Source organism: Sinocyclocheilus grahami, unplaced genomic scaffold (genome assembly GCF_001515645.1).
Source record: "Sinocyclocheilus grahami isolate Dianchi unplaced genomic scaffold, SAMN03320097.WGS_v1.1 scaffold2020.1, whole genome shotgun sequence".
Classification (NCBI taxonomy): Eukaryota; Metazoa; Chordata; class Actinopteri; order Cypriniformes; family Cyprinidae; genus Sinocyclocheilus; species Sinocyclocheilus grahami.
In genome coordinates this window covers 18,787-40,096 of record NW_015507199.1, presented here as the reverse complement: position 1 = coordinate 40,096, position 21,310 = coordinate 18,787, and the positions used below count along the sequence as shown (strand labels likewise).

Sequence of the window (21,310 nt, the reverse complement as noted above, 5' to 3'; positions counted from 1 at the left end):
AAAAAAAACATCACCGCACGCCACTGAGAACAGTGTAGTTTTACCGAGCAAACAGTAGAAACAGCTAGAAAGACCGTGGCAGCTGCCAGTGGCAGCTGGGGATGCCACCGGAAGTGGCGCTGCGACCTGCCGATGCCAGAGAGAGCGCCAGTCCCTGGAGCTTTTTATTCTGACAGTGTATGATTTCTATTAACATTACAGAATAGAACATGATGAATATTATCTTTCAACGTTCAATTTAAATAACTGTAATTGCACAAACTATGTAGGCTACAATTTCAGTTTGTTTATTGTGAAATAACTCTGTCCTTCTGTCCTCTGATAAGCATTGTTCAGGGCTGCCGTTCCCAAAAGCTTTAATGCTTTCTTATGATATTTTTGGGAAACGCAGCCCTGTTTGAATGCACTGTCTGAAGTGAGTGAACGCTATATATATATATATATATATAAATAACGGGAATGTCTCAAATCTTTGTACGTTTGGTGTAGTTAATATTGATGCGTCTTCATTCATACAGAGTAAAAAAAGACCAAGAGCAGTGGACGACCCACAAAGTCTTCAGCACAGGACTCGTACCCGGACTCAGTTTTTGTTCAGTTTCTGAAGGAAGCTGGTGTCACTTTGAGAGCTGGCAGTACAGCTAATGAAACTGGTAAGATAAAGAATGAGAAAGTGTGTATAAAAAAATATATATATATGTATATGTTATATTATTTTTCTTGATATTGTTTTTATAAATTATTTTTTATTATATATTATATTATTTTTCAATAAATAATAATGATTTTTTTTCTGCATTTAGACCCTGATCATAAACATTTTGTTCGAAAAGCTTCCAGAATTCATGTTTGAGGGGTAAATGTCTTTTTGATGATTTTTTTTTAATACACATCACTTTAATTACAGACACAGTCCTGTAACATTCGCTCATCACTGACGCTGACAGTAATGTGCTCTGTTACAGTGTGAGTGAGGATGGCCTCAATGTTCCCCGTCTCATAATAAACCAGTTGAAGTGGCTGGACCGAATTGTAGATGGAAAGGTACTCAGTCCACTGATAATGTTGATGTGAGAAACCTACATGATGAAAATGTTCCAGTGAACATCATAATTGCCAACAGTTCCTTTGTAGCGGACATAAATGTTTGTCATAACCAAATTGTGGCATTGCCGTGACTGGTGTCTGACTAATTGCTGTGTACGTGTAGGATTTGAGCAGTAAGCTGATGCAGATGGTGTCTGTGGCTCCGATGGGGATCCAGCGAGACATTATTACCAGCCTGCCTGAAATCCTGGAGGATTCCCAGCATGGAGACACGGCCAAAGAGCTGAAGTACGTCAACAGTAGCTGCACCTGCTGTTTTTTGTGCCATTTCCAAAGCATGAAATTAAAGTTGTGTTGTTTTGACCTATGTTTGGTTTAGTAATTATGGCTGGCTGTGATGGTAATGTTGACTATGATTATAATGTAGATACTTATTATCATTGTGTTTAAGTGAGTCTGTGTTTGTGTCTGCTCTCTTGTGCAGTGGTTTACTTCAGCAGAACACTCAGCTCGCTGTGCCTATATTGGATGCTTTATCCAGTTTCAATCTGAGCTCTGCGTTACTGTCCGAGGTACTTCTAAACATGCATATATGTTCCCTAAAATATACTCCAGTCTTATAATCCTCCAAAAATCATTCTAATATGCTGATTTGGTGTTTAAAAAAACATTTTTTATTATTATTATCAATGTTAAACAATTTCCGCTTTAATATTTTTGTGCAAACTCTGATAATTTTTTAAAGATTATTTGATGAATAAAAAGTTTTAAAGAACAGCATTTATTTGAAATATATATTTTTAAATGTTTATGTAAAAATAACGTTTTATCATTTTAAAGCATATTTATAAAAATATTAATTTATTTTGCCATTTAAATTGTAGTATATACTATTAAAAATCCTTTCTCTCTGTCAGGTTCGTGAGGCAGTAATGGGAACTCTCTCTGCTGTGCAGTTAGAGGATCTTCCTGTTGTAGTGAAGTTCATCTTACACTCCATCTCTGCATCTGGTCCTAATGAGGTCAGGCCTCTAAACTGACCTTTGTTTATGACAGTTTTTTTATTTCTGTTCATGAAAATTTTCTTTCTCTGGTAGACAATTTTAATCAGTTTCCTATTGCTGTAGTTATGCTCATGTCCATTAATGCTCTTCAGGTGGTGTGTGACCTGCGTAAAAAGCTTGAGTTGGAGCAGTGTGTCTTGCCAGCTGTGCTGCAGGCCTCTCAGAGTCGTATGAAAAGCAAATCCGTGTCAGGGTAAGACTTTTTTCTGCTTTCTCTTGAGTGAAATTCTATCTTCATCTATTTACTCTCTATCCATCCATCCCAAACCCATATGACTTGCTTTATTCCTGGGAAGACAAATAAGAAGTTGGGAATATGTCCAGTTCTGCTGGCCATGTTCTGTCTTGTTCTTGATTTTAATGTCACTGCTCGGGTTTTCCAGTGTCCCATCATGCAACAATGGTCAGGATAGTGTGGCTTTGGTTCTGGATGTCATAAAGTCAGCTATCCGCTTTCAGAAGACCATCTCAGAGGCTTGGCTAAAAGTGAGTTGAGAGTTCATATAATCTTGATAGCTGTTTCGTTTTGCTTTCTGCCTTCAAGCACTAGGTACTATATTTCCATGCAACTGAAGTTATTTCATTACTGTTCAAATGTTTGATTTTCAGGCCATAGAGAATGTTGATGAGTCAGACGACCATAAGGTTTGATTGATTTCTATCAAAATGTTTTTTATGCGATTCCCATTAGATTGACACATTACGTATCTGAAAATCCAGATACAAGAATTAACATAACTTGTCTCTCAGGTGGTTGATCTGTTGGTGCTGTTCATCCTTCACTCCACTAATGCAAACCACAGCCGGCGTGGGGCGGATAGAGTGCTCAAGGTCAAAGTTGGCAAGGGTCTGATTCAGGAAAGTCTCTTGCAGAAGACCTTTAAGGGTCATGCTCAGGTATGCTTTCATTCACATGCTTGTGACTTAAGGAACAGCCCTAATTATGCTACCTGAAGTATTGGCTTCCCTTGTACATATCAGGTATGGTGTAAATGTTTCATACAGGTGATGCGGGGTTATTTCCCATCAATTCTGGCTTTAGCACAGGGACTCTTGCGGTCTTCAGACTGCTGTGTGGTGCCTTTTGGAGGTCACATGTACAAACAGGCCTTCACTGGCTTTGACTCCTACTGTCAGCAGGTAAGAAATACCTCTTAATACCAGCTCACAACAAACACACTGCAGATTTATGGACACTAACAGTCATTTAAGGACGTGCATTGATGTCCAGTACATGTGTGTTTGTTGTGTAGGAGGTGGTGGGCTCTCTGGTCACACACGCATGCAGTGGTGTGAGCGGCGAGGTGGATGTGGCTCTTGAGCTGCTCTGTGAGCTGGTATCGCAGAGACCTGCAGAGATGAGCCAGTTCACTGTTTTTGGGAAGGTAAGAATGCCTGCTTTGATGTCCATTTGGAAGGAAAATTTTTTTTTGAGTCCGTTCTTTTCATTAAGTCAGTCTGAATCAAAATCATTTTTCTTTTGTTTGTTATTATTATTTTTTATTCAAACAATTTTAGTGGAATTGTTTGGGTCTTTTCAAGTACGTAATGGTATTTATTTAACCCGTTTGCTGGTGTGAATTGTGGGTATTGTGACAGGGTATTCTGGACTACATGGACAACCTGACCTCACAGCAGATCCGACGACTCTTCTACCTGCTCAGCCACCTAGCATTTGGACAGGAGCAGCACAGAGGACACATCCAGGTGAGAAACGCACTGCATCTTAAAGGTATAGTTTTAGTTTTTTTGCAATTAAAGGGTAGCTGATCCAAAAATGAAAATTGTGTCAAATCTCTATATGTCCTAAACCAGGATGACATGCATATCGTCATCCGTAAGCAGCTGTCTAGCACGGTGCCCAAGTACAAGCGTATTGGTATTATTGGCGCAGTCATGATGGTGGGCAGTATGGGGGCCTGCAGGTACACTGTTTGCTGGTGCATTGCAATGTTTTTCGCTTATACACCCTCAGTAGGCTTGTGATCTTTGATCTTCACTCTTCTTCTTGTGTTGTTTATGTAGAAATAAACCTGAAGGCTCCCAGGGTGGCACGCTGCCCAAAGAGACTCACAGAGTGAGATGATCTGATGGTTTGAGTGTGTATAATACTGTTCAAAATTTGTGGTTTTCAAGTTTTTTGAAAAGTCTCTTATGCTCCCTAAAGTGCATTTATTTGATCAAAAATACAGTAATATTGTGGAAATACAGTATATTACAATTTAAAAATAACTGTTCACATCATTCTAATATGCTGGTTTGGTGTAGAAAACCGTTTTTATGGCAACCATAATACTTTTTTCAGGATGTTTGATGAATAGAAAGTTCAAAAGAATGCCATTTGATTTAAAATAGAAATCTTTTGTAGCATTATAAATGTGTTGCCTACTTTCACTCCTTATTTGTCACTGACCCATGTACCACAGAAGGTTTTGAGTGTTGTGGTGTGTGTGTGTGTGTGTGTAGGTGATGGCTCTGTTGGAGCTGGTACGCTCGTGCAGTGAGAGTTCCCCTGAAGCTGCCGCTCTCTATTACGATGAGCTGGCCAACCTGCTGCAGACCTGCAAACTGGACCCTCTAGTGCAGGCGTGTGTGGGTTATTTACTATAAACAGCCTTCATGTCCTCATCTTTGATGTATATAAAAAAAAATTGTTTTAAGATTCTGTCTCCAAAAGGGTTTGAAATGACATGAAGGTAAATAAATGCTGACAGAATTGTATTTTAATTGGTGACCTCAAACCTGTCTCTTTAATCGAGTTTAATAGACAAGTAGTAAATGGATCTCTACATGACTGAAAGGTCTTTACATTAGTATTGTAAACTCTCTGTGATTGCTGTCATCCTCAGGCATGGATCGGGAAGAGTGTGTTAGAGGATTTTCAGGAAGACTTTGTTGTTGACCTTGGGCCAGATATATCAGGGTGAGTGACACATTCAGGGCATAAATAAAGATTAGTGTAATCAATATGACCTGCTTTTTTGTTGTTGTATTATCAAATCAAAGCAACTGGCTGTTTCATTTAGTCATTTAAATTCCAGAGGTTTTATGTCTCGAATTTCTCATGACCCTTTATGTGTGTGCGTGTCTCAGTCCATTTGTGTTTCCTGCCTCTGTGATGTATAATTTGGACCAGGATGAGAGTCAAGGGGGAATCGCCATCAATCTACTGGCACTTATGACTCAAGACCAGCAGCCCAAAACAGACACAACCCAACCAGCTGGAGTCAAGAAAGAGAGGTCATTGCCGAATACTGAACTCAGTTGAACCCTTCTGTTACTGTAGACTGTAAAACTGTTTTTATATACCATAAAATATGCACCTTGATATAGAGCAAGGTTTATATACATATAAAACAGAAACAGTAAAAATGATACACTTACTAACATTTTATGTTTACCTGCATATCATGTGTGTATATTAACCAAAATACAACTTGTGAACAAGTTTTCTTTAAGTTATTAAAATATTTGATAAATTACTGATATAATAAAAGTCTCAGGGGGGTACTTCAAGTAAATTGTTTAGCAGTGATGCTACTTTTTCATACATATAGCTTCATCATATGTGATGTATGCAAAATAAAAATAAAAAATATTTTACACAATATTTGCTGAAAATTCACCTCAAAATATTTAACAATCATGCACTTCAGAATTCGGTCTTTATTTGCCCAAGCAGGCTCTGTTGTTTGTTGATGCCAGTAATCTATACAGTAAATCAACCTGTAATTTGCATTTTTATTTATTTTATCAGTGACACTGTTGAATTAATTAATAATCTCTGCAATGTTACAATCCGAATGACTCTCACAGGTGTGTGTCTCCACTTTGTCTGTCCCCGTTTTTTCCGCCTGCTGAGGTTGTGTGAAGAGGTGCAGCACCAAGGCGATCTGGAGGAGATTGATGCTCTGCTAGGTCAGATACTGTACACCTGCAGTTTTTTTCTATTCTAGATTGTGTTTTGTCTTGATCACTGTGTAAAAGAAAATGTTTTATTAGATGCCTCTATTTTTTCATGTTTTCATATTATGATTATATATAAGCTGGAAGATTATTTATAACATCACAAGAGGCATCAGATGTATCTAAGGTTAAAAAGCATGTTTGGAGAGTTTTGTGCTGTTATAGGCTGTCCTCTGATTCTGACTGATATGGAGGTGATGGAGAAGGTGGAGAGTCTGTCTACGGCTGAGAGAGAGTTCCTCTGTTCTCTGCTCTTTTACACCATCAACTGGTTCAGAGAGGTTAGTACACCTCTTCAGTACAGCATAGTGCTAAATTCAGTGACCTGACAATCATCACTGATCAATTCAAGTTCTGATATGACTGTTTTGCTTTTTTGAAGTGCTCACTTCAGTTGTAAATTAATAGGTAATCCAAAAATGAAAATTCTGTGTTCATTTTATTATTTGGAACTATGGTTTGGAATTATGTGGTTTTTGATGTTATGTTATATAATAATCTAATATGTATAGTATGCATGTTCTTTTATGAATGTAGGTGGTGAATGCATTTTGCAAGCTGAACGATCCTGAGATGAAAATGAAGGTTGTAACTCGTATTCAGAATATCACTTACCTTCTGAGTTTACTGCAAACGTGCTTGGCAGGTACCAGAGTGACAGAGTGACTTGTATTTACTTGTAATTTGTAAATGTACTTGTTATATTTATTAATTTTTATTTATTTATATTAAAGTATTTTAATTTTTTTAATTAAATGTGAAAATGATTTAAATTGTCTATTTACTATATTTATTTTTCTCTGTAAAAGTTTACATTGTTGTATTGTGTTAGCTACACCAGGCTACACTCCTCCTCAGGCTAACTTTGATGGAGAGAGTGCTGAAGGAATGATACCCTCTTCTTCAATGGCTCTGCCAAAGAAAGGAAAGAAAGGTAAGGATGCTGGAGAAATCAGCATACTGATTTGTGCTATATATAGGGTCAGTGCTTCACTGTTTGTGTGTGTGTGTGTGTGTATAGAGTCATCTGGGAGGAAGAGGAAGGCTTCAGCGAGTAAGAACTCCTCAGGAGACAAATCACAGCTGGAGGGGGCCGCAGATGCAGAGGATTCCCAACAGGTAAAGACCAGACATACTCGATGTCCACTGGTTTACTGACATCTGTATGAACATCTGGTAAAGTAGACTGTAAAACCAATGTTTGAGATGAAGAATAAATGGACAATATGTTACTCTTGTATATTTTACTTCAATACATTGAGATTTTACTATGGTGTCAGCTGAATTTTAATTTTAAAGCTCTTAGTACTTTTTACATCCCAAAACTGACCATTTTTTTGTGGCAGGACCTTCCAGAGAAAGAGAGCGAGAAGGAGAAAGAAAAGGATGCCAAATCAGGGGTCAGTCTGTCTTCGTACTGGCCATTCTTCAGAGAGCTGGATGTTGAAGCTCTGAGCGTGCTTCAGTGTGGCCTTCTGTCACGGACACTTTTGGACACTGAGCTGCATAGTAAGGTAAAACGAGTCTGTTTGCTGGTCGATTCTCAGTTTTATGACCCACATTTTATGAAAAATAATAGAGAGCTGTTTTTTGTGTAGTTGAAGGAGGAAGTGCAGTTGGGCCCTGCAGAATTGCTTTTCCTGCTGGAGGACATGTGGCGTAAATTGGACTTCAGTTTGGCTTCTGCACTAGGCTTAATTTCTCAAAGTATGAAAACACACACATATCTAAACCTGTTTTACCCAATCAAACATGTTCTTGGACAATGTTGTTCTAATCAACCAATCAGGTATTATTTGTATTATTTTATAATTAAGAAATAAAACACAAAAAAAACTAAAGAATTCATATTACATAGCATTGTTAAATGTAATCTTTAGCAAATCTCAAAATATTTATTTTAATCCTTTACATTAAAATGATGCCAACATTCACCAAAGTTTGGCATTATAATTATAATGTAATAGTTTATTTCAATAAAAGTGTTAAGTGTAATATTTATTTTTTAAACTTTTATTTTTCATACTGTAGATTATAATGATGCAAAAATGAAGTGGCTTAATTATAATTTAATTAAATAATTACATTTAATAACCGCTTTAAATTGAGTCTTTAGAAAATTTCCAAAAATACAATATTTTTATATTGTACTGTAAATTGACTTAGTTTTGGCATAATTATAATAGTTTAATTTAATAATGGAGTAAATGTATTTTGCTTTTTTTTACGTTTTAAATTAAGTGAATCTTGATGGCTTTATAATAAAAAAAACCCCGACTATTTTAAGATTTGATAAAGAATACATTTAACAGTGCTATTAAATTAACTTAATGTTTTTAAAGATTAACTTGAATGAATGTTTGGTGACAACAAACGTAATCTAAATGTAAAATGAGCATGAACAATTAAATATCCAATGACCCAAACCAATAAATTACAAAACATCTCCAATACCGGCTGATAACCTACAGTATATGGTACTTTAATTTCTCAAAGTATGAAAACACACACATATCTAAACCTGTTTTACCCAATCAAACATGTTCTTGGACAATGTTGTTCTAATCAACCAATCAGGTATTATTTGTATTATTTTATAATTAAGAAATAAAACACAAAAAAAACTAAAGAATTCATATTACATAGCATTGTTAAATGTAATCTTTAGCAAATCTCAAAATATTTATTTTAATCCTTTACATTAAAATGATGCCAACATTCACCAAAGTTTGGCATTATAATTATAATGTAATAGTTTATTTCAATAAAAGTGTTAAGTGTAATATTTATTTTTTAAACTTTTATTTTTCATACTGTAGATTATAATGATGCAAAAATGAAGTGGCTTAATTATAATTTAATTAAATAATTACATTTAATAACCGCTTTAAATTGAGTCTTTAGAAAATTTCCAAAAATACAATATTTTTATATTGTACTGTAAATTGACTTAGTTTTGGCATAATTATAATAGTTTAATTTAATAATGGAGTAAATGTATTTTGCTTTTTTTTTTACGTTTTAAATTAAGTGAATCTTGATGGCTTTATAATAAAAAAACCCCCGACTATTTTAAGATTTGATAAAGAATACATTTAACAGTGCTATTAAATTAACTTAATGTTTTTAAAGATTAACTTGAATGAATGTTTGGTGACAGCAAACGTAATCTAAATGTAAAATGAGCATGAACAATTAAATATCCAATGACCCAAACCAATAAATTACAAAACATCTCCAATACCGGCTGATAACCTACAGTATATGGTACTGAAATATTTATTGTGGTGTTTCTCTAGAGTAAGACGGAGAGAGCAGTTGGCTTTGCTCACTTGCAACAGAAAAATGCCAAAGAAATCGCCACCTGTTGCATGGAGCTGCTGCCCACACTCTGCACACACCTGGAGAACTGCCACAATCACTTTCAGGTGAAACACACATGTGTTTTCATTTATAGCCTTGTAAACATGTTCATTATTCATTAATTTTATTGCTCTGTTTGATCATTTGTCCTCACACAGACTCTGCTCTCTGAGCATCAGGGTGTTGTTGATGCTCCTGGTGTGGATGTGAAGGAACAGCAGCTCATGTGTTCAGCCTATCAGCTCCTACTTCAAGTGCTACACACCACGTTCAGCTGGTGAGCAGGGACTAGTTAGTTGTTAGTTGACATTCCTAACAACCTCAAAACTTTCTGACCATCTTCAATCACCTGCTGTTCATATTCAGGGCTGGCTTTTCTGGTCCAGAGCATCGTGCTGTGCTGAAGAGCGCTCTGGGGGTCCTGGCCGGCCGACTGAAGGAGGACGAGACCGATCTGACCCTGGATCAGCTCAGCAGGTGGGAGTGTCAGTGCACAAACTTCCTACTTGCTATTAGTGGACAATTTTCAATGTAACCATCTGTATGTGGTGTTTTATATGCTCAGGCACGCTTTTGAGTACCTGCAGAACTTCCGAAGCACAGTGCCCAGCCTGAACACTGCCCTGTGTCTGACCCAGCTGCTCATTGTACTGTCGCAGTATGGAGGATCAAACCACAGGACCTACAGAGAACAGATCAGTGCGTTTCTAGTACTGTATGCTGTGTAATAATGGATGCTCTCTGTAATACATTCATTTTGAATGCTATCATTTTCCCCCAGCATCCCTGACGAGGCATTTCCTCTGCCAGGAGTGGGTTACAGCAAGTGGAGAGAAAGAGCGTGGAAACAAATACAATGATGCTCTTCAAACTCTCCTCAGGTATGTTGTGAGTAACACCCAATAATGCTTAAGTTCCCATTCAGTTCCAGGAGTCACTGAGACAGTGTTGTTATTCTTAACTAGGACTACTAAAAATCACTTTCAGAGATTAAAATAAGCTGAAATAAGAGTAAATCAAAGCTTAAAGCTTAATTAAAGTTGTGTAGAAATATATAGCTACATAGTAAGGTAAAACGAGTCTGTTTGCTTGTCAGTTCTCAGTAAAAGTACATACTTGAATTAAATGAGTGCTGTTTTGTGTGTAGTTAAGGGAGGAAGTGCAGTTGGGCCCTGCAGAGTTGCTTTTCCTGCTGGAGGACATGTGGCGTAAACTGGACTTCAGTTTGGCTTCTGCACCAGCCAAAAAGGCTCCATTTCTTAAAGTATGAAAACACACACATTACTAAACCTGTTTTACCCAGTCAGACATGTTATTTGACAATGCTGAAGCAACATTCTAATCAACTGATCAGATATTATTTTATCTAAATAATAAAAAAAAATAAAACACTAAAAACTAAAATGATTCATTTTAATTAACGCTGTTAAATGTAACCTTTAGCAAATCACAAAATATAAATTTTTATGCTTTATACTAAAATGATGACAAAATTAATGCTTTATATTAATAATAATGCAATAATGCAAAGTTTATTTAATAATGAAAAGTTTGGCATTATTATAATGTAATAGCTCACGATTAATTGTAATCTTTAGCAAATTGTACTGTAAATTCACTTAATTTTGGCATCATTATAATTTAATAGTTTAATAACGGGTAAATGAAATCTGTATTTTGCTTTTATTAAGTGCTTTTTGATGGCTTAATAGTACAATATAAAAAGGAATATTTTTAGGAATACATTTAACAGTGTTATTAAAATAAATGAATGTTTTTAAATATAAACTTTTTAATGAATGTTTCGTGACAGCAAAACTAATCTAAATGTAAAATAAACATGCCAGATAAATTACAAATGAATTACAAAACATCTCCAATATCAGCTGACAACCAATATGGTACTGAAATGTTTTCTGTGGTGTCTCTCTAAGAGTAAGACGGACAAAGCAGTTGGCTTTGCTCACTTGCAGCAGAAAAATGCCAAAGAGTTCGCCACCTGCTGCATCGAGCTGCTGCCCACACTTTGCACACACCTGGAGAACTGCCACAATCACTTTCAGGTGCACATGTGTTTCAATTTATAGCCTTCTAAACATGTTCATTACGTGTGCATTAGTGCTGGCTGGCACGTTTGGATTTATTGCTCTGTTTGAATGTTTGTCCTCACACAGACTCTGCTGTCTGAGCATCAGGGTGTTGTTGATGCTCCTGGTGTGGATGTGAAGGAACAGCAACTCATGTGTTCAGCCTATCAGCTCCTACTGCAAGTGCTACATACTACGTTCAGCTGGTGAGCACGAAATAGTTAGTCGTTAGTTGACTTTCCTGACAACTACAAAACATTCTTACCATCTTCAATCACCTGCTGTTCATTCAGGGCTGGATTTTCTGGTCTAGAGCATCGTGCTCTGCTGAAGAGCGCTCTGGGGGTCCTGGCCGGCCGACTGAAGGAGGACGAGACCGATTTGACCCTGGATCAGCTCAGCAGGTGGGAGCGTCAGTGCACATACTTCTTACTTGCTGTTAGTGGACAATATGCAATGTAACCATCTCTACATGGTGTTTTATATGCTCAGGCACGCTTTTGAGTACCTGCAGAACTTCCAAAGCACAGTACCCAGCCTGAACACTGCCTTGTGTCTGACCCAGCTGCTCATTGTGCTGTCCCAGTATGGAGGATCAAACCACAGGACCTACAGAGAACAGATCAGTGCGTTTCCAGTACTGTATGCTGTGTAATAATGGTTGCTCTGTAATACATTCATTTTGAGTGCTATCATTTCCCCCAGCGTCACTGGCGAGGCGTTTCCTCTGTCAGGAGTGGGTTACAGCGAGTGGAGAGAAAGAGCGAGGAAACAAATACAATGATGCTCTTCAAACTCTACTCAGGTATGTTGTGAGTTACACACAATAATGCTTAAGTTCCCATTCAGTTCCAGGAGTCATTGAGGCGGTGTTGTTATTGTTAACGAAAACTACTAAAAATCATTTTCAGTGATTAAAATAAGCTGAATTAAGAGTAAATCAAAACTTAAAGCTTAATTTAAAATTGTGTAGAAATATAAAATAAAAATATAAAAATGACAAAAGCACAAAAACAAAATTGCTAAAACTTAATGAAAATTAAAACCAAAAAATATCATGGGGACTGTTTTTCAGTTCTGTAATAGTATATAAATAATACTAAAATAACACTGAAGCGAAAAGGCGATAAGGGTATTAAGACCCATGGATACGAGATTCTATTTGATAGAGGAGAGAGCAATAAGTCCATAAACTGATTTATATGCTTCATGAGTCTCGTTGCATTCATTAATCCTCACTTGATGTTCGAAATAGTTTAATTCCTGCATTATACACAAAGGCAGAATTAAATAAATTAAATATTCATACTGATCTTCCAACTCTAATATAATTATTATTATAATAATATATTATTTTACTAATTGAAATATTAAAGGTTTATGACATTTATAACATCACATAAATATTTAATGTTTAGGGAGAAAATCGCCTGGAAAGCCTATTCTCAGTTTTGCTGAAAACTATACAAAATCTGAATCATATCAAAGCAAACCACATTTTATGACTGTTTTGCTCTCTATTTGATCAAAAACAAATCTTACCCACTCTGAACTTTTGAACAGGATGGGCCTATGCAAAATATGCCCTAATTAACATACCCAAAAGAACACGTTACACGAAAGAAGAAAAAAAACTTGAACTAAAATTCCATGGTTTAATCTTTAATATTATTGTTTATATCTAAGGATGTTTGCATCAATTTGGTTTTCTGCTGTAGTATTTATCTGGAGCACACTGATGATGTTCTGAAGGCGGTGGAGGAAATAGCAGGTGAAGGGGTTCCAGAGCTGATGAATGCTGCTAAAAATGCCAACTCCCGCAGCTGGCCGACACTCAACAGGTGCAGCAGGCTGCCATATCCAATTTATAGTGATATGTACATGAAGTATTATTACTAAAATATTTGATAACTCAGTGTTGCGTTTGACCAATCAGAATCAGGTATTCCACAGAGTCATGCAATAAATGCAGATACCTGTGCTTTGTTTGATGCTGCAGGCAGACATTCCTAGTGTACTACAAGAGCATGATGGCAGAGCTGGAGAGAGCTGTGCGCAAGATTCCTCCCAGCAAACAGATGGATAGTCAAGAGGTGTTTGTTTGTTTGTTGTGTGGGTGTAGATATTATTTTAATTATTATTTGGTTACCAACAGGAAGTGTAGAGAAGTGTGTGTGTCTCAAGTTTATGCCCTAAATCTATTCAGGTGCAGAGCGAGAAGCTCTTAACATGGAATCTGGCTGTGCGTGACTTCCACATCCTCATAAACCTGGTCAAGGTACAGAGGCCTTCACATCTTGCCTGTTCTCCAAGTGTGCACATCACATTTATGGCTCTGTAAACAGCATGTTCTTCTGTTTTCTGTGGCACAGATGTTTGACAGCAGACCTGTACTCACTGTGTGCTTAAAGGTAAGAAGAATTTGCACACATGAAGGTATGTTTATGAAGATAATGTCATTCAGCACTTTTTTTTACTTTGTTTTTGATCATCTCGTTCAGTATAGTCGCCTTTTTCTGGAGTCCTTCCTCAAACTTGGAATGCCTCTGCTTGACTACAGCTTTAAAAAACACAAGGTATTTCCGTCTCATTCATTCAAACTTATGTGTAACATTGCATCTTGAGCAAAATTGATCAGTTTAAGTAAGTGAGATTTTAATCATTGCACGGGATCTTCTCAGGAGGATGTAGAAATAAGAGTAAATCAAAGCTCAAAGCTTAATTAAAGTTGTGTAGAAATATATATATATATATATATATATATATAAAAAAAAAAACGAATAAAAATGACAAAAGCCCATGACAAAAGTGCTAAAACTTAAACTGAAATGAAAATTAAAACCAAAAATACGGGGACCGGGTTTTGATTCCATAATAGTATATAAATAATACTGAAATAACACTGAATTGAGGCAACAAGTGTGTTAAGACCCATGGAAATGAGATTCTGATAGGTAGAGGAGAAAGAAGTAAGTCAATAAAATGATTTATTTGCTTCATGAGTCTCGTTACACCCATTAATCCTCACTTCGTGTTAGATACATTTTGCAATATTACTATTTTTACTCTATTTTTGATCAAATAAATGTAGCGTTGGTGAGCATAAGAGACTTCTTTCATAAACAAATCTTACCCACCCTGAACTTTTGAACAGGATGGGCCTATGCAAAATATGCCCTAATTAACATACCCAAAAGAACACGTTACACGAAAGAAGAAAAAAACTTGAACTAAAATTCCATGGTTTAATCTTTAATATTATTGTTTATATCTAAGGATGTTTGCATCAATTTGGTTTTCTGCTGTAGTATTTATCTGGAGCACACTGATGATGTTCTGAAGGCGGTGGAGGAAATAGCAGGTGAAGGGGTTCCAGAGCTGATGAATGCTGCTAAAAATGCCAACTCCCGCAGCTGGCCGACACTCAACAGGTGCAGCAGGCTGCCATATCCAATTTATAGTGATATGTACATGAAGTATTATTACTAAAATATTTGATAACTCAGTGTTGCGTTTGACCAATCAGAATCAGGTATTCCACAGAGTCATGCAATAAATGCAGATACCTGTGCTTTGTTTGATGCTGCAGGCAGACATTCCTAGTGTACTACAAGAGCATGATGGCAGAGCTGGAGAGAGCTGTGCGCAAGATTCCTCCCAGCAAACAGATGGATAGTCAAGAGGTGTTTGTTTGTTTGTTGTGTGGGTGTAGATATTATTTTAATTATTATTTGGTTACCAACAGGAAGTGTAGAGAAGTGTGTGTGTCTCAAGTTTATGCCCTAAATCTATTCAGGTGCAGAGCGAGAAGCTCTTAACATGGAATCTGGCTGTGCGTGACTTCCACATCCTCATAAACCTGGTCAAGGTACAGAGGCCTTCACATCTTGCCTGTTCTCCAAGTGTACACATCACATTTATGGCTCTGTAAACAGCATGTTCTTCTGTTTTCTGTGGCACAGATGTTTGACAGCAGACCTGTACTCACTGTGTGCTTAAAGGTAAGAAGAATTTGCACACATGAAGGTATGTTTATGAAGATAATGTCATTCAGCACTTTTCACTTTGTTTTTGATCATCTCGTTCAGTATGGTCGCCTTTTTCTGGAGTCCTTCCTCAAACTTGGAATGCCTCTGCTTGACTACAGCTTTAAAAAACACAAGGTATTTCCGTCTCATTCATTCAAACTTATGTGTAACATTGCATCTTGAGCAAAATTGATCAGTTTAAGTAAGTGAGATTTTAATCATTGCACGGGATCTTCTCAGGAGGATGTCCAGAGTTTACTGAAGACCTTCCAGCTCAGTACTAGACAACTCCACTACATGTGTGGCCACTCAAAGGTGAATTACAGCATCTGCAGCTCATGGTGGTCTGTGGAGCAAGAGTGGGATTAAAGATTAAAACGAGAAAAACGCTCAATGAATTTAGCTTATTGATGTTAAATGCATTTGTGAAAAATATGTATAGATATATAAATACAGATATATAAATGTATCTGTAATTATTATTATCACTATTACTATTTAGTGTTTCAAAAGAATAAATTAGAATAACATGCTGTGCAAGGCTCTGGAGGTGAGCATGTAGCTCATGGAGAAACAAATTGGTATACTATAAAAAGATGCTCTTCATGCATGCACAACTCTAAGAAGAGAATGGATTGAATTTGCCCTGATCAGCGGAAAACGAAAGAACTACAGCATGCAAAATATGTCAGGTGTCTCAGCAGATAATAGATGAATATTTAAACCAGAACAGGTCATGCTAGTAGACTCCTTGGATTGATGTCATTAGCATTTCTGCACTGATCTAAGGCTGTATAGTAACCGCAGCAGTTATGCAGTAATTGTGCATCAGTATTATGAGGTTGGACATTGGAAATTAAAGTTGAGAGCTGTGGTAACTGGTCTATTTTATTTTATATTGTGCAACTTGACACCCAATGCCAAATGGAATTGCTGGCTTGTGACGGGATGACTGGGAGCGTCCCATATAACCATACCAGTGTGGTGCTTATTTGTTCTTTTCAGTATAACTTGTGAAATGGACCAGGTGGGGTTATTGCATAATACCTTGCTGGCGAGAGCTGCATTAACATTCACCTGGTTTTGTTCTGTTCTGTATGCACATTTATTTCTGAATTGTGACCTGGGATTTGCCTCTTGAATTGTAAACTGGGGCATTATTTATAAAATGCACAAAAGATTGGATTTAAAAGTACCTTCCATGGATTTCATAGTACGTGAAAAGTGAAGAACAAATCTGGTTTTATAAAGGCAGAAACTGACACAAAAATGTTCTTATGCATACAACAACTGATACCAGTAATTAAAATAGTTCAACATCAGTTAAGAAAATGCAGTTCACATTTAGGATCATTCTACACACATCTTTAGAATTGAGGCCCCTGGAGAGTAGCTGTTATGGTAGTGGGTGCACTAAGGTTAGAACAGATGAAGATAGTATATACACCAGATAGTTTATCGATAGCCTCTGCGTTAGAATTTTTCGTATTTTGTTTATAAAAGATTGTCTTAATTAAATCAATGTGATAAACGAGTTAGGTCAAAAGTAATCAAAAAGTAGTCTGATTATATTACCTAAAATGTGTAATGTAATGGATTATGATACTAACTACAATTTATGTAATGTAATTTGGAATCAGTAATGTACTACAATTTGTAAGTACTCTACCCAGAATTGCTGATTAGAAATCTAATGATATTGTGTTAATATAGCCATCCACATTCTGTTTGTCCCAACAATCAAAATAAGTCAGTGGATGTCTGTTATGTCACAAATCAATTTAATCATTCAAATTAAACCTTTTCTTTGTGATATAATTAAATGTGTAGACCTAAATGGACAGACACTCGGTTTAATATGGCATACATCTTAGAATAGAAAAAGGAAAAAATGAAACATTTTAGTCACATGCTTCTGCATTCAACACAAGGCCAATTGAAACCATATGGTGAAGTGACTCGGACAAAATGTGAGTAATGTGGGTAAAAAATTACACTAAAAATAAAGTGAATGCCAGGCTGGCAGTGTAGTGTTACAGACCGTACTAATGGCTGTGATATTGGCTGAAGTGAGTTAGGAATATATTACACTATGAACACCATTGATATTATTATATACACTCAAGACAAACCAGCTTGCTTGTGGGGGGAAAATATTATTATTATTATTATTATAAAGTTCCATGCTATTACCCATTTAGTACTTCACTTCATGGTGGTGCCTCAGTACGTGTTTGTAAATGGAAAAAGAGACATGACATGAAATTATGCATTAAGTGATGTGTTTATTTTCCAGAGAGTTAAATTAAATGGTTAGTTCGCCCAAAATGAAAATTCTGTCATCATTTACTCACCCTTATGTTGTTCTGAACCATATCATTTTTTTTCTTACATGGAACACAAAAGGAGAAATTTAGTAGAATGTTTGAGCTGCTCTCTTTCATACAATCAAAGTAGATGGGGACACAGGGCTGTCAAGCTACAAAAGGACAAAAAAAAAGCTCCTTAAATGCATTATAAAAGAAGCCCATGCAACTTCTGGGCTATATTCAAAGTCTTCTGAAATGTGTGAGGAACAAGAAACCTTGTTTGGCAGCTATAGTCATAATGCACTTTATTTGTATGGAATCAAGCAGCTTGGACAAATCCTTTATCTGTGTTCTGAAGAAAAAAGTAAAGATGTGATTTAAAAGATGTGGTGATGGGAAGTAAGTAATGATGGAATTGTATTTTTTTGGGTGAACTATCTGTATATTTGCACTGCTGAACCAATAAGGAAATGCAAAGTAAAGGGTGTTCACTCGGTGCTGAGTAAACTGCCCTATTAGCTTACTTGGCTTAAGCTGATCCCTGAGTTTCAATGAAAATGGTCAAAGCAGGTCATGCATTTTTTGAAATCAGGCCAGTGGATCTCTAACCACTAGATGGTACTAATGTTGCAGGATAAAGAATGGAACTTGTAGTGGAAATTGTCCAGTTCAAGCATACAGGCTGAATGTTTATTTTCGGAATCATTTTATGATTACAGTGGCTTGACAGTGTAGTTGGATACTTATGCCATGCTTAAAAAGTATGAATGTCATTGTTTAGATGATGATGATAATAATAATGATGTTACTTTTAGTATTCATTTTATGAGTACAGTGGCTCGTGTACTTGGATACTTATGCCATAATTATAATTATTATTAATTATTTATTATTACTTAAAAAGTATGCATGCCATTATTTAAGATAATAATATAATATGTTACTTTTGTATTCATTTTATGAGTACAGTGCTCAACAGTATACTTGGACAACACTTTGCCATTGTTTTAGATAATAATAATAATTATTATTATTATTATTGTTATTAGTAGTAGTAGTAGTAGTAAATACAACAACAATAATAGTGATAATAATTATTTGCCATTGTTTTAGAAAATAATAATAAATATTGTTATTAACAATAATAATTTGTTACTTTTAGTATTTATGAGAACAGTGGCTCAACAGTATATTTGGAAACTTGCACAACACTTTTGCCATTGTATTAAATAATAATAATAATAATTAGTAGTAGTAGTAGTAGTAGTAGTAGAAGGAAGTACAACAATAATAATAGTAATAATAATTATTGTTTGCCATTGTTTTAAATAATAATAATAATAATAATAATTAATATAATAATAATAATTATTATTATTAATAACAACAACAACAACAGTAATTCTAATAATAATAATATGTTACTTTTATTATTCAATTTATGAGTACAGAAAATGTACAGGTAATAGATTTTACAATTGTAAATGGTCATTTTAAATTGTACAATTTACAATTACAATAATTTAAATTTATATTAATGTTTTGCTTGAAAAGTGTGCCTGTCTTTTGTGGTTTTAAAATTTAGATATGCAGTGGCATTCATACATTTTAAAAGTTAAAGACTGAATACATTTTCGAGCCATGTGAATATAACTGATCATTCGATATAGTAGTAGTAGAACACCTTAGAGTTAATGTTATTATTCTGGTATCATTCATGTAGTTGGTGATTTTGTTCTTAGCTACATTGCACCTCAAAGCCAAAGGTCTGTGATGCTGCTCTACAGTACTCTGACTGCTCTCCCAGCTGCTGAATGCAGTCATGTGCAGGGGTGACGTCCGAGGGGATTCGCCGTGTTTATTGTCTTTGTAATGAGATGGTGACAGGGTTGGGGTTTTCGATTGGCATTCTCACCTTTTAGTGTCCAGCCACTGTCTCCCCTAAAGCCAATTAGCTTCAGATCTGACTATGATAGGTTGTTAGCACTCGCTGAGGTCGCTGTCCGATTTTAATTGGCATTATGCGCTGCGCTTATTAGCATGCTCGGCTCTCCCGCAGGAGGCAGGGGTTGATATGGTCTGTTCAGAAGGTCAGCTACCAGCGGAGCCAAAGTATTTGAGCTTGACAGGGTAATATAGAGGAATTTACGCTTTAGTGAGGGAGATCACTTTTGAAAAAATACTGAGAATGACTGTACCTACTGGCTTATTAGTGGCAATGGAAAAACCTGTGATTTATCTTCAGCATTTAAATGACACTTCTTAGTAGTTCATATTCTAGACATAAACACAGTTTATATTTACAATACACACAGTATTTCCAATGATGAGCAGTAGCATCACTAAACAGTCGCATTTACTTGAAGAAAAATGCAGGAAAAAGAGTAATATTGTGAAATACTGTTACAATTTATAAACATAAGTGTTTTATTTTTAAATTAATTTTAAAATGTAATTCATGCCTGTGATTTTTCAGCAGCCGTTACTCCAGTCTTAAGTGCCACATGATCCTTCAGAAATCATTCTTATATGTTGGGTTGGTGCTCAAGAAACATTTGTTATTATTAACAGTGCTAAAACAGATGTGCTGCTTAATATTTTTGTGGAAACCATAATAGATTTTTTCAGTATTTTTTTTTTTTTGATGAACACAAAATTCAAAAGAACATCTTTCATTTGAAATAGGACTTTTTGTAACAATGTAAATGTTTTACTGTCACTTTTGATCAATTTAATGCATCCTTTCTAAATAAAAGCATACAATGTTTTACTGTCTGTTCAGAAGGTCAGCTACCAGCGGAGCCAAAGTATTTGAGCTTGACAGGGTAATATAGAGGAATTTACGCTTTAGTGAGGGAGATCGCTTTTGAAAAAATACTGAGAATGACTGTACCTACTGGCTTATTAGTGGCAATGGAAAAACCTGTGATTTATCTTCAGCATTTAAATGACACTTCTTAGTAGTTCATATTCTAGACATAAACACAGTTTATATTTACAATACACGCAGTATTTCCAATGATGAGCAGTAGCATCACTAAACAGTCGCATTTACTTGAAGAAAAATGCAGGAAAAAGAGTAATATTGTGAAATACTGTTACAATTTATAAACATAAGTGTTTTATTTTTAAATGTATTTTAAAATGTAATTCATGCCTGTGATTTTTCAGCAGCCGTTACTCCAGTCTTAAGTGCCACATGATCCTTCAGAAATCATTCTTATATGTTGGGTTGGTGCTCAAGAAACATTTGTTATTATTAACAGTGCTAAAACAGATGTGCTGCTTAATATTTTTGTGGAAACCATAATAGATTTTTTCAGTATTTTTTTTTTTTGATGAACACAAAATTCAAAAGAACAACTTTCATTTGAAATAGGACTTTTTGTAACAATGTAAATGTTTTACTGTCACTTTTGATCAATTTAATGCATCCTTTCTAAATA

General features: G+C 35.7%; 1 protein-coding gene across 1 annotated transcript; it reads left to right on the top strand.

Moving 5' to 3' along the window:
- Window positions 1-459: 459 nt before the first annotated feature.
- LOC107573736 (Fanconi anemia group D2 protein-like) lies at window positions 460-15,924 on the top strand. Its single transcript, XM_016260178.1, is given in 37 exon segments — window positions 460-474; window positions 804-856; window positions 966-1,044; window positions 1,211-1,335; window positions 1,532-1,619; window positions 1,965-2,069; window positions 2,204-2,304; window positions 2,495-2,597; window positions 2,721-2,756; window positions 2,862-3,008; window positions 3,117-3,251; window positions 3,365-3,496; window positions 3,711-3,818; window positions 3,927-4,036; window positions 4,137-4,188; window positions 4,578-4,697; window positions 4,961-5,034; window positions 5,205-5,351; window positions 5,928-5,955; window positions 5,957-6,029; window positions 6,243-6,358; window positions 6,615-6,723; window positions 6,910-7,011; window positions 7,099-7,196; window positions 7,424-7,591; window positions 10,588-10,704; window positions 11,375-11,503; window positions 11,615-11,733; window positions 11,821-11,931; window positions 12,020-12,153; window positions 12,233-12,332; window positions 13,246-13,368; window positions 13,527-13,620; window positions 13,734-13,805; window positions 13,900-13,938; window positions 14,029-14,103; window positions 15,796-15,924. Coding segments are annotated over 37 exon segments (3,666 nt in total).
- The last annotated feature ends 5,386 nt before the right edge of the window (window positions 15,925-21,310 follow it).